Raw genomic sequence first — 14,232 nt, 5'->3', positions numbered from 1 at the left:
CTATAGTCAACACTGAAAATTCAATGCCGGTAAAATTCAGTGCTCTTTAAAGCACTCAATTTTGGACAAGAGTTTCCAAGTTTTCCAAGTTTATTATACAGTTTGATTAATCGCCTAATCTATATTCTAGGCGATATACAAAATAGTACGAATATTTAAAAACATAGGTAAATTATTACATAGACAAACAATATTTCAAAAACAAACAACTATGAAAAAAAAAAGAAAAAAACAATATAGAAACAATAGGAAAATTCTTTAAAGGTTACAATCTATATCAAGTTCAATATATAAAGGTAACAACATTAGGAGGGAAGACGAACATAAAAAGAAGGAAATATAAGATAAAGAGGGATTATAGAATCATTTATTCACTAAAAGCATCATTAAAAAGGAAACTTTTAAGCTTAGTCTTGAATTTGTCTAAGTTCTTTTCTTCTCTTATATAAAGTGGGAGATCATTCCAAGACTGGGGGGCAGTCACTGAAAAAATAGTAAGACGTCTCGTATTAATGACTCTCAATGAGGGAATGGCCAATAGATGTTGATCCTGAGATCTCAGTGTTCTAGAAGTAGTGTAAGGAATTAAAACTCTAAAAATGAAAGCGGGGGTTTGAAATATTAATGATTTAAAAGTAAGCAAACATATTTTATATAAAATGCGGTGTGCAACGGGGAGCCAGTGTGATTCCTTAAGTAAGGGTGTGACGTGGTCGAATTTTTTTGCTTTGTGAATTATTTTAATAGAGGCGTTCTGTATAATTTGAAGACATCTGATTTCTTTTTGTGTCATGCCCTTAAATAAGGCATTACAATAATCAAGTTTGGAGATAACTAGAGAATGTATTAGAATATTCAGGGATTTTGCACATAAGAACTTGGCAACGGAACGAATTTGACGCAGTCTGAAGAAAGTAGATTTAACCACATTGCTTATGTGATCGTGGTATGATAATTTATTGTCAAATATAATTCCTAAGATCTTAATATTTTGGTGTATCTGCAATGGAGTGCCTTTAATGGAAATTGGAATAAGCGGGTGTGCTACAGTCCTTCCATGGAAAGAGCATCACATTGGTTTTATGAATATTTAAGGATAATTTATTAGCATCTAGCCAATTTGATCCAGTTTGTCGTTTATTGCTGTTATTTCCTGTGTATTATTGGGATCAATTGGATGTAATATTTGTATGTCATCGGCGTAGGCGAATACCGAAAATCCAATGGATTGACATAAGGTCAAAAGTGGAGCAAGAAAAATGTTAAATAAAATAGGAGAAAGTATTGATCCTTGAGGGATACCATAAGGTAATGAGAAGCTGTTAGAAGACGTATTATTAAAGGAGACATTGGAGAAACAGTTTTCAAAGTAAGATTTAAACCAGCACAGAACTTGATCCGTCACACCAATGGACTGAAGCCTATGAATTAAAAGAGTATGGTCGATAGTATCAAAGGCAGAGGACAAATCAAGTGAAATCAGTACGACCGAAGAATGGTGATCTAAATGGTAAAGTATCGTTGTAGTCATACCAATCAAAGAGTGCTCTGTAGAGTGATTTTGTCTGATCCAGTTTGATTTGGGTGTAATACGTTAGTTTTTTCTATGTATTCCGATAATTGATTGTACCTGACAGAAATGCTGGTGGTGGTAGATCTCCACTATTCTGTAGCACTATGCACCTCTTTTGTGAACTCCTCTGACCTGCCCATGCCCCTCCCATGACCAGGTCTCCTTTAGAGCTGTGCATGATCCAATTTGGGCATCCACTGTTACAGAATAGCGCATAGCCAGATCAGTGCTCACTTCATAATTAATGCCAATTAAGTGCTTGTTAGCGCCAATAAATAAATCATTGGAGCCCATTAACTAATTATTTTCGATGCTGATCTGGGATCTGTGCCCAGTTTGGGGCACCCTTTATAGAATCCAATGGTTTGAGTCACTGCTTAGGAAAAGAATCTAGGTGTTATCCTGGACAATATGTTGAAATTCTTCACTCAGTGTGTGGCAATAGCCAAAAAAGTAAATACTTTATTAAGAACAATTAGGAAAGGAGCAAAGAAAGAATGGATAATTTCACAATGCTTATATATATCGTTCTATGGTCCAATTCTGGTCCGAGAAGGGTAAACAAAATGATAATGGTGGCAACCTTCATTAAGAAAAGCCAAAAAGGTTCAGGCTCTTCAGCTTGGAGAAGAAACAGCTGAGAAGAGACATGGTAGGAGTTTATAATATCATGAGTGCTGTGGAATAGATAAAATACAATTCTTATTCTTTCAAAATGTAATAAGACTAGGGGGCATGCCATGCTGCTTATAGTATGTGACTAAGTAATATAATCAGAGAAAATGCTTTTTTTAACTCAATGGGAGTGTATGGTGCAGTGGTTACCCTGAGGTTGTGGGTTCAAAGCCTGCACTGCTCCTTGTGACCCTGGGCAAGTCACTTAATCCCCCAGTGCCCCAGGTACATTAGATAGAGTGTGAGCCCGCTGGGACAGATAAGGAAAAATGCTTGAGTACTTGAATAAATTGTAATCCACATAGAATTGTAGGGTATGCAGAATATATATAATTAAATAAATGAATGCATAATTATGATTTGAAATCCATTGTCAGAGGATGTGGTAAATAGTTTAAAAAAGATCTGAGCAAGTTCCTGGAGGAAATATCCATAAAACATTGTTAGGGTAGACTTGTGGAATCTATGTTTTGCAATCCTACCAGGTACTTGTGATCTGGACTGGCCGTTGCTTGAAACAGGATGTTGAACTTGATGTACCTATGGTCTTACCCAGTATGGTAATTCTTATGTTCTTATATTAAGTCCATTCTTCTTAAGCAGTCTCCAACATGTTTCCAATATTATAGAACAATAACAGGAAAAATTTTGGAGGAGTAAAAGAAAGAATAAGGAAGTTTTATGTTGTATGGAACATTATTTATTATTATTAACTGCTACAGTAAAATCTCAGCTATCTGGTACCAATGGGGATTGGTGGATGGCCATTGCCGGATAACTGTTTTCCTGGTTGATTGAGAGTGCTGTGTTAGAAGAACACAGATCTCAATCTCCCTCTCCCTCCACCCTAAAGCACCAGGCCTAAGCCACAAAGCCCTCCTCCCTCCATCAAGCCCTGAAGCGGCAGAAGTAGGCAGCAGTCCTGAGCTTTGAAGCCCCTCATTCCCTCCCTCCCTCTCTCCCTCCTTTCCTTACCCGAAACGCAGTTGGTCAGCAGGAGGCAGCCTCAAAATAGGCTGATCACATCCAGCCCCAGCAGGGCCTTCCCTCTGATGCATTGGGCAAGACTTCCCATAAAACAATGACTATACCTGCAGTGTACAGTATGTTCAGTAGCTTTTGGCTGTAATAATTTTGATTTAGGGACACTGGATCATCTGTTCTTCTTTTGTCCCTTGATACTTAGGCCTCCTTTTACTAAGCTGCGATAGCGTTTTTAGTGCACGCAGAATTTTGGCGTGCACTAAACCCGCACTACGCAGCTAGAACTAACGCCAGCTCAACGCTGGCATTAGCATCTAGCAAGTGCGGCAATTCTGCACGCGCTAAAACCACTATCGCAGCTTAGTAAAAAGAGTCCTTAGATTTTGGCAATCCATTTGGAGTCAAATCAATAGAATACTGGAAAATCCAGTGGCATTGACATATGATACAGTGCTGTTTGGCACGTTAATGAGGGCCAAGAGTCTAATAACTTCCCATAACAACAAATTATTGATTTTGCCCTTTGATTATACACGTCTAGGGTGGGGAAATACTTTTAATTTAATTATGGCTGAGTGCAATTGTTGGGTATATAGAAGGGGGGAAGAGACGTATTTGTTATGAAATATAATTTGATTGAATTTAAGTGCTGTTAAGGTGAAAAATGTCTGTATAATATGTTGCACTTATTGTTAGCTTTAAAATGAATAAAGATATTTAAAAATATAATAATAATAATTTCTATCATTTTGCTAACACTGACTTCGGGCTCACTGGTCTGTAGTTCTCCAGATCATCTCTGAAACTCTGAATAAATTGGCTTTATGTTGGTCACCCTCAGATCTTCAGGTACTGTAGACAATTTTAATGACAGGATACCAATTACTAATAATTAATTTTTTGAGCTCTGCATCCAGTCCAGATGATTTATTGCACTATTATATCTTCCAGATTCATTGAGATTTGTTTGAATGGGCTTCTGCGCATTCACCATGGCAGCATCACTGCTGCAGCTTTGTAAAAGGAGCCCTAGGGCCTTTATTTATCACAGCTTAGTAAAAAGACTCTGCTTTAGCTTTGTCCTCCGTAAGTGCCCTTTTAAGTAAAGGTCCAACTGCTTCCCTACAGGCCTCTGATGTACCTACAAAAATTGCTATGAGTTTTTGCCTCTTTCTTAAAGATGCTCTTTTGACTATACTAGCTTTTTTTCATCTTATCTTTTGACCACGCTAGCAGGCAATTACCCCCCACCCCCTTTTACAAAACTGTAGCATTGTTTTAGTGCCGACTGTGGTGGTATTAGCTTTGACGCTCATAGAATTCCTATGAGCATCGGAGATGTTACTGCCGTGGTAGGTACTAAAAACCACGCTACAGTTTTGTAAACAGGGTGGGGTGAGGGTTTCGTTTCTTACTACTTTTTTAATGCATGGATTCTATAATTGGTGCTTAAAAGATAGATGCCTAAAGTTAGTTGCCTATTGCTTGTCAATCACACTTAGGAGCCCCTTACAGAATTGTGCTCAGCGTTGCCAATATAGGCCAGGGTTTTAGAGGTCTACATTATATGTGCTTAAGTCCTTTAGAGAATCACCCCTAGCATCGCCTAAGCTTTTCTCCACCTCTAAACACCCCAACTTTGGTGTTAGGTGCCACTAGGTGCCTATCTTTTGTAGAATCACGCCTATTGTAGGAGGGGCCTTAGGCACCAGGGCAAACCGGGCAAGTTGCCTAAGGCCCCTCCTATGGTTGTGGCCTTAGGCACATTGGCCAATCAGGTCCTAGGCTCACCATTACGAGGTTGGCGGGTCTGCCGGCCAAACAGTAGACCCATCCGTCTAACGTTAAGGTAAGATGGGGGTGTGTCTGGGGTTAGGGAGGGCCGGATAGTGTGGGAGGCATTCGGGGGGTTCGTGGGGGTGCGCCTTCGGCAGGAGTGTCTGGGCTCTCTCATGCTGGTATTGTCGGGGGGTGGGCGGTTTGGGAGAGATTGGGCATCTCTCCTGCCGCAATCGTTGCAGTGGGGGGGGGGGACAGGTTGCCGGGGCTACTGAGATAATTGCGGCAGCCGTGATCAGCTCAGCGGTCCCTATTCAGAACTTATACCTGTTTTGACTTGGTCTAAGTCAAAATGTATAAGTTCTGACTGGGCAATCTCATTAACCTTTTGGTTATACATGCAGTACATCTCCTGCCCACCTTCCGCCCTCTCCCCTCCTCTAAAAATGCCTCTTTTTGCTCTAGATGTTCAGATGCAGGGTAAAGGCCTAAGCTGGTTTTAGATACGTCTAAAACCAGCTTTGATTATCAGTACTTGGATGATCTGTCTTTTTGATCGTCCAAGTAAAGATTTAGGCCACTTTTGAATGTTTTTTTTGTTTTGTTTTTTTATTATGAGCTCTTTAACCTCTACAGCTGCTCCATTTAGTAGTTTTTCTAATAATTTTCCTCATTTAATCATTGTCTTCATTTTAAAAGTTAAAACTTTTTGCAGTAGATTTCCTTAATGCCTTTCTTTCAGTTATTAAGTAAAATTTGATTGTGTGCCAACACTTAAATTTGAAGTGCTGTTTATATTATCTTTGTGTAAATTTACAAAATGCCACTTAAATTGGGCATACCCTGACTTAGATGTCTCAATTCTGATTTCTGTGTTCTGTGTAAAATGGGCCTCACAATGTATTTGGATTTTCAGAAGGCTTTTGATAATGTTACTCATAAGAGACTGCTCATGGGATAGAAAGCTTAGAAACTGGCTAAAAGACAGGAAACAGAGTAGGACCAAATTGTCAATTTTCTAAACAGAAAAAAGTATGTAGTAAAATGTCCCAAGGGTCTATATTAGAACCTGTGTTATGTTCAAATCATGTTTATTAAATCAAAGAGAAAACAGTCTGCAAAAACACAAGCAATTTCATGATTCCATAACATGATCCATATCTCACCTCCCCCCTCATCGAACCTGTGTTATTTAACATATTTCTAAAAATGATATGGAGAAAGGAGCAACAAATTTGGTAGTCAGCTTTTCATACAACACTTTAACAGAAGACTGTAAAGAAGTGCAGAAAGATTTTTGAGACTAAGAAATGGCCAGCTAAATAGCAGATACAATTAAATGTGAACAAATGCAAAATGATACACATAGGAAAAATATCCCAACAACAGGTGCAAAATTCTGGGTGCCAAGTTAGAATGCACCACCCAAGAAATAGATCTTGGAGTCATAATGCACAATACATTGAAAATTTCATACCAGTGTTCCATGTCTGCAAATAAAATGCTATGGATTATTTAAAAAGCAATAGAAAACAAAACTAAGAATATCATTATGCCTCTGTATAATTTCACTTTGAGTACTATGTATATTTCTGGTCATGCCACCTCAAAAAGTGTGTAGCAGAACTTGAAAAGGTTTAGAGAAGGGTGACAAAAATGATAAAAGGAATGGAACCTCTCCATTATGAAAAAAGCTGAATAGGTAAGGGCTCTTCAGCTTTGAAAAGAGATAACTGAAAGGAGATATGATGGCTTATATATTCATGAATAGGGTAGAATGATTAAATATGGAATGGCTATTTAATCTTTCAGAAAACAAGAAAAAGTTCATCAAAAATTATTAGGCAAAAGTATGGCTAACCTACTGAAGAGGGCTTTAGAATCATTGGGGCTGGGTGATCAAAGCCCCCAAGTAAGAATAAGCTCTCAGGTAAATGAAGCATTAAATATCTCTACACATAAGGGAAAAGGAATAACATCTGGAAAGCAGTGTATGTTTAAAATAATATCAAAGCCACACAATTGTATGGAAGTAAGGCACTGTGGATCAAACTGGAAAGAGGGAATGGAAAATATATTTACATTGGTGTGACATACAGGCCACATTTATAGACAGAAGTGGAGTTTTTATGACTGCCTATGATAATAAATGAGTGGCTTGAAATCATTGGCGATTGCTGACTCTGAAAGAAACGCTTGAGGTTTTTTCTCCATGTTTTAAGTAATGGTTTTTTTTTCTTCTGGGCAAACCCACCACTGGCTGATAACATTGTAAACATTGATAAATATAGATATTTTGTTTCCAATTCAATAATACTTGAGAGATATTTAAATACCTTCATGGCATAAATGCACAGGAGGTGAGTCTCTTTCAATTGAAAGGAAGCTCTGGAACGAGGGGGCATAGGTTGAAGGTGAAATGGAACAGACTCAGAAGCAGAGCTATATCGAATAGCATATGTTACTATTTAGCTGAATACCAATAATGAAAAGTATTACTCGGCCAAGTATGAATACCGAATGCAAATAATGGGCATTAAGCTTTAACATAACAAATAATAAAAGAAGCTGTGTGAAACTAAAGATCAAGAGGGGCATAATCGAAAGGGACGTCTAAGTCCGTTTACGTCCATCTCGCAAGTCGTCCAAAGTAAAAAAACAGCTTAAGACACATTTTCAAAAGATACGTCCATCTTTTTTTCGTTTCGAAAATTGTCTAATTATACGTCCTGCCGATCTGATCGTCCAAGCCGCTAAATCATCCATCTTTATACCACATTTCCGTCCAACTTTCCATCCAAGTCCAAAATGCCTAGAACAAGCCCTGTTGGATGTGGGAGGGGTCTGCAAAGTGATGGACTGCACACCCAGACATACCACCTAAATAGTGGGGTACCTTATAGGGCACTGCTGTGAACTTCACAAAAAGAGTGCCATGTCTTCTCCTACCTACAGCTCCCTTATAGGTTACGGTGAGCCTCCCAAACCCCCTCCAGAATCCCCCAGACCCACTTATCTACCACCCCAATAGCCCTTATGGCTGCAGGAGCCACTTTTATGCCAGTAAAAAAGGGTTTTGGGGGTGTATAGGGCAGTGCACATGTTTAAGTATTAATGCAGTGATTACAGGGGCTTATGGGCATGGGTCCTCATCTCTATGGGTCTCTAACCCACCCCCAAGATGACTTAAGCTGCCTCTGTGCTGGACGACTAAGCTGTCCTATGCCAGGTGGCCAGGTGATGATGGTTTGGAGGCTGGAGAATTTTAAAGTTGTGATTAAAATTTTTATGGGGGTGGGGGAGGGGGTCGGTGATCACTGGGGTAGTGTATGGGGTCTGTTTTATGTGTTTTCAGTGCTTATCAGTGTTATCTGGTGACTTTAGGTGGGTTTTTGTGACTTAGACCATGTTTTACATGGTCTAAGTCACAACGTCCAAGTTCCGTCTAGGCTCTGTTGTAAAATTTTCGGTTATACATGCTGTACGACTAAGTCTAAGCTGACCCACGTCCTGCCCAAATCCCACCCTTGACACTCCTCCTGAAATGCCCCGTTTAGCTATGGTCATTCAGCGGCACTATGAAGGCCTAGGTCATTTAGAAATATGTCCAAAACCCGGTTTTATTATTGGCACTTGGACGTTTTTGAGAAATGTTCGTCCAAGTGCCGACTTAGGCCGGTTTTTGGACATTGTTCTCTTTCGATTATGAGCCCCCAAGTGTTTATTTCAGTAAGATTCAGCACAATAGAGCCTTGGATTATTTGCATTTGAATTTAAATCACTATTTGGCCAATATACGAACAATGTATTCAAGGCACTATTCGGGCCTGAATTGAATCAAATATGACTATTCAATACAGTGTTACTCAGAAGTAGTCTAAGAAAAAACTTCTTCACGAGAAGGAAGGTGAATTTCTGGAGCAGCCTTTCAGTGGAGAGAGTAAAGATGAAAACTATAACTGAATTCAAGAAAGCTTGAGACAGGTACAGTGAGAGATTAGAGAAACTGGGCCTCTTCTCCCTTGAAAAGAGGAGACAGAGAGGAGACATGATTGAAACGTTCAAGATAATGAAGGGAATAGACTTAGTAGATAAAGACAGGTTGTTCACCCTCTCCAAGGCAGAAAGAACGAGAGGGCACTCTCTAAAGTTAAAAGGGGATAGATTCTGTCCAAAGGTAAGGAAGTTCTTCTTCACCCAGAGAGGAAAACTGGAATGCTCTTCCGGAGGTTGTTATAGGGGAAAACACCCTCCAGGGATTCAAGACAAAGTTAGACAAGTTCCTGCTGAACCAGAATGTATGCATGTAAGGCTAGACTCAGTTAGGGCACTGGTCTTTGACCTACGGGCCGCCGCGTTAGCGGACTGCTGTGCACGATGGACCACTAATCTGACCCAGCAGTGGCAATTCTTATGTTCTTATTTCTAAGGGAGAGAAAGGTTTAGCAAATGGCATGGATGGGCAGACTGGATAAGCCATATGGTCTTTATCTACCTTCATATTTTAATGTTTCTATGAAAAGCTATCACTTATTGCTTAAAATGGAGCTAAAAGACATCTGATATAATTTTTGGGATCTGCTGTGTACTTGTGATCCAAAATTGATCACTGTCAAATGCTGGATTCCATAGACTTGATTTGACTCAGCATCTTATATTCTTATGGTGTAGATGAGGCATCAAACAAAAGTTATCAGGGATCGCTAAACACAAACACACCCACAAGCCATATTTGATATAAGCCTTCTTAGCTTTCAGAAAGTCAGTTAAAAATGTTAACTATATAACTATTTCTGTAAACCACTTAGATACCACCTAGATTATTTGAAAGGCAGTATATCAGAATCAAAGAACTTGAATTTAGCTTTATGGAGTTTATCACTGTACATAAGAACATAAGAACTGCCGCTGTTGGGTCAGACCAGTGGTCCATCGTGCCCAGCAGTCCGCTCCTGTGATGGACCCCAGGTCAAAGACCAGCGCTCTAACCGAGACCAGCCCTACTTGCGTACGTTCTAGTTCCACAGGAACTTGTCTAACTTTGTTTTGAATCCCTGGATGGTGTTTCCCCTACGACAGCCTCCTCATATATTTTTATAAAAGAATGCCTTTCAGCTTGGTTTTGAATTACTGGTAGTTTTAATATCAATAAGATTCAGAAAATAATTATCACAAACCTTGAATTTTTGCTGCTTTATACATGGGGAGAAGTTTATCAAGATCCTTTGGAGGCTCAGACATGGGCTCAAGTGTTGGATCAAAGAGCGGTAGCACAGCTGCAGCAAGCTGAAAACCAATATCTTTTGAGTTGAAATTGCTGTGTGTCCATTCATTTGCATAATATTGACTGGAGTATTTGGTTAAAGGACCAGCAGCTCTGATAGTGACATCATTGGTGTGAAAGGTGGTATCAATCACAAGTCTTCCATTATAGATCAGGCACGCATCGTTGATAGCTTTGAATGCATCATAATCTACTTCTTTATGGTGAAAGTTAAAGAATACCTAAAAATAACAAAACAAATTCTGCTCTAGAAATATTCACGGTTAATTTTCTAATATGAAGAAAGCAATGCTATTATCTTTTGAATGATTATTTGATTAGCAGTAAAAATTTGGAGGAACAGACTGACCTATGAATCAAGCTATGATGCTATTTACTTCCCCATCTAGCAGGATCAGTCAAACTAGGATGTGCCACAAATCTGTATACTTAAGTTTGGAGAAGAAGGGGAGACGGCTACCATTACTGTAAAACAGTTCCTACTAGCTAAGTCTGGTGCTGAAGGATGATGACAGAAAAAGACATTGACTCATCCAATCTGACCAATTACTTCTCTGTATACTGCTAATGATATATCCCAGCTAGCAGTCATGGAGCACATCTGTTTGTATGATATGACTCCTTATCCAATACAGTTTTAGTACTTTACTTTCTTGGGTAGATTAACCCAATTCTTCTGCCTTCCTATGTCTAGCTACAAAGCTTTATAATTCTAAAAGCTACCAATGCTAGTATAGCTACTCATCAATCAGACTAAAAAATAATTTGGATAAATATGTGCAATTTCCTTGGACTTGGATGATTTCAGAACATTATTTTCTTAGGTGAACATTCTATTTACAATTAGTAACAAACTTTTTAACCACTTTGGATGAAACTCTTAACAGGTTAGTATTTATATCTCTGTAGAGGCATTTTCAAAAAAATGTCCAAGTTAGAATTGGGATGTTTGCTCATTAAGTTTGCTCAGTAAGTTGATTAGTTACTATGGGCACTTTTTACTAAGGTGCGCTAGCGTTTTTAGTGCGCGCTGCATTGCCACACACGCTAACCCCACGCTACACGCCAAGAACTAATGCCAGCTCAATGCTGGTGTTAGTATCTAGCGCGCACGCTAAAATCGCTAGCGCAGCTTACTAAAAGGAGCCCTATGTGATTTGCGAGATATCAAGGAATAATAAAAACTTGAAGTTAAAAAAAAGGTCTACCTCACAGCCATTTTTTTTTTATGTGAAAAATGTTAGGGTTTCTCTTCAAAAATGGCTCAAAGATTAATGTTTTGCATAGAAGTTGACAAAAAGAAGAGGCATTTTCCAAACTGACATATTCAATTTATAAACACCATAAAAACCAGACACAAGGATGTCTGTCTGGCATCATATTGACAGAAATGGCCACATAGACGTCTCTGCAAATCAGAGGGACAGCCTAGTGCAGGGGTGTCAAAGTCCCTCCTCGAGGACTGCAATCCAGACGGGTTTTCAGGATTTCTCCAATGAATATGCATGAGATCTATTTGCATGCACTGCTTTCATTGTATGCTAATGGATCTCATGCATATTCATTGGGGAAATCCTGAAAATCCAACTAGATTGCAACCCTCGAGAACTGACTTTGATACCTGTGGTCTAGTGGTTAGTGCAGTGGATTTAAAATATATATATATATAGCATCCAGGTACAATTTCCACCATAACTCCTTTATTTTGAAATGTTAGCCCTCTAGGAACGTGGAGGGGCATAATCAAAAAAACCGTCTAAGTCCCTTTTTGGCTTAAGTCCTTAAACGTTCAAAGCAGAAGCAGGGAAAGTGTCCATAACCAAACCAAACGTCCTTGTTTTGATTATAGCCTTCCTCTGCCTAAACGCCCAATCACCACTAGGTCTAAAAGTACACCCACATGACGTCTACACTTTTTAGCCATAATGAAACATAAAAAGCCTAAGCCCCAAACATCCAACAGAAGGGCTTTTAGGTGAAGGAGGAGCCAGGCCTTCGCCTAAAAGCTGGATTCTGTAACCAGTGTCTGTCAAAAACAACACCGGTTACAGAATCCCCCTCCCCACAACGATCCAGGCAGGAGGGTGCCCAAGCCCTCCTGCCATGTCGAACTGCCACCCCCCACCGCCGACAACATCGAGGCAAGAGGGATCCCAAGCCCTCCTGCCCCGCGGCAGCCGCGGCACCCCTGACGATCCCCGGCGATCATGCCCCCCCTCTCCGCCGAGTACGATCTGGCCAGGATGGAGCACCAAACCCTCCTGGCCCCGGCGACCCCCCCCCCCCGCCGCTACTGGAATGGGCCAGGAGGAAGCCCAAACCCTCCTGGCCCCGGCGCCCCCCCCGAGTACCATCGGGCCAGGAGGGAGCCCAAACACTCCTGATCCCGGCGACCCCCCCCCCCCCCCGAGTTCGATTGGGCAAGGAGGGAGCCCAAACCCTCCTGGCCCTGGCAAACCCCCCCCCCCCACGAGTACGATCGGGCCAGGAGGGAGCCCAAACCCTCCTGGCCCTGGCAACCCCCCCCCCCGAGTACGATCAGGCCAGGAGGGAGCCCAAACCCTCCTGGCCCCGGCGACCCCCCCACTGCTACTGGAATGGGCCAGGAGGGAGCCCAAACCCTCCTGGCCCTGGCGACCCCCCGCCGCTACTAGAATGGTCCAGGAGGGAGCCCAAGCCCCCCTGCCCCCGGCGACCCCATACCCCCCACCCCCCACTACAATACGGGCAGGAGGGATCCCAGGCCCTCCTGCCCTCGATGCAACCCTCCTCCCCCCAACGATCAAGTTGGCCGGACAGACGGGTGCCAAACCCGCCCGTCCGGCAGGCAGCCGACTCCAGAATGGGGCCGGATTGGCCCAGCCGTCCCAAAGCCCCACCCACAGGTGGGGCCTAAGGTGCCTGGGCCAATCAGAATATGCCCGGAACTTCCTCTCCGATGGCAGAATTGACATCGGGGAGAGGAATGCTGGTCGGCCCTACGCAGGGAAGCAGGGAGAGCTTGGGGCGGCGGTGGCTTTGGGGTCTGTTCCCCGATGGCAGCAGCGGCAGCTTGGGGGCCTGTTTCCCGATGACAGCAGCAGTAGCTTGGGGGAGGGCAGGGAGAAAGGAAGAAAGGGGGCAGGCAGGGAGACAGAAGGAAAGAAGGAAAACAGAAAGAAATAAAGGGGGCATGAAGAGAGAAAAAAAGAAAGGGAGGCAGGGAGAAAGAAAGGGCAGGGAGAGAGGAAGAAAAAGTTGGGGGAGGGAATGAGGTCTGGAGGAGAGGAAGCATACAGGAGGCTGAAAGAAGGGAAGAAAGATTGGATGCACAGTCAGAAGAAGAAAGTGCAACCAGAGACTCATGAAATCACCAGATAACAAAGGTAGGAAAAATGATTTTATTTTCAATTTAGGGATCAAAATGTGTCCATTTTGAGAATTTATATCTGCTGTCTATATTTTGCACTTTGGCCCTCTTTTACTAAGCCGCAATAGTGTTTTTTAGCGCAGGGAGCCTATGAGCGTCAATAGGAGCGCTGGGCATTCAGCGCAGCTCCCTGCGTTAAAAACTGCTATCATGGTTTAGTAAAAAGGGAGGGGAGTATATTTGTCTATTTTTGTATGATTGTTACTGAGGTGACAGTGCATAGAGTCATCTGCCTTGACCTCTTTGAAAAAAACCAGAATATAAATAATTAACATTTTCTCTGCATACAGTGTGCTTTGTGTTTTTAAAAATATTTTATTGTTGGTAGATCATTTTGACTTGGTCATTTTAAAAGTAGCTCACAAGCCCAAAAAGTGTGGGCACCCCTGATCTAGAGAGTTGCTGATAGAGCAGAATAAAAATATAATAAATTAATAAATAAAAACCAAGTACATGTGTATCATTACACTGCGTGTGCTTCACCCAATCTCTACTCATGAGCACACCTACAAATAGTTGTGTAAAACT

At 41.4% G+C, this 14,232-nt stretch overlaps 1 protein-coding gene across 3 annotated transcripts in view; it reads right to left on the bottom strand.

The window, feature by feature from the left end:
- CFAP61 (cilia and flagella associated protein 61) overlaps positions 1 to 14,232 on the bottom strand; it is a 481,993-nt gene that overhangs the window by 96,798 nt on the left and 370,963 nt on the right. For all 3 annotated transcript variants that reach the window (XM_033939263.1, XM_033939265.1, XM_033939264.1), the window contains one exon: positions 10,189 to 10,516. In XM_033939263.1, coding sequence (XP_033795154.1) covers positions 10,189 to 10,516 — 328 coding nt within the window. The remainder of the gene's footprint in view (positions 1 to 10,188; positions 10,517 to 14,232) is intronic.

This window comes from Geotrypetes seraphini, chromosome 3 (genome assembly GCF_902459505.1).
Source record: "Geotrypetes seraphini chromosome 3, aGeoSer1.1, whole genome shotgun sequence".
NCBI lineage: Eukaryota > Metazoa > Chordata > Amphibia > Gymnophiona > Dermophiidae > Geotrypetes > Geotrypetes seraphini.
The sequence above is the reverse complement of the archived record's forward strand: the minus strand, read 5'-3'. Positions and strand labels throughout refer to the sequence as shown.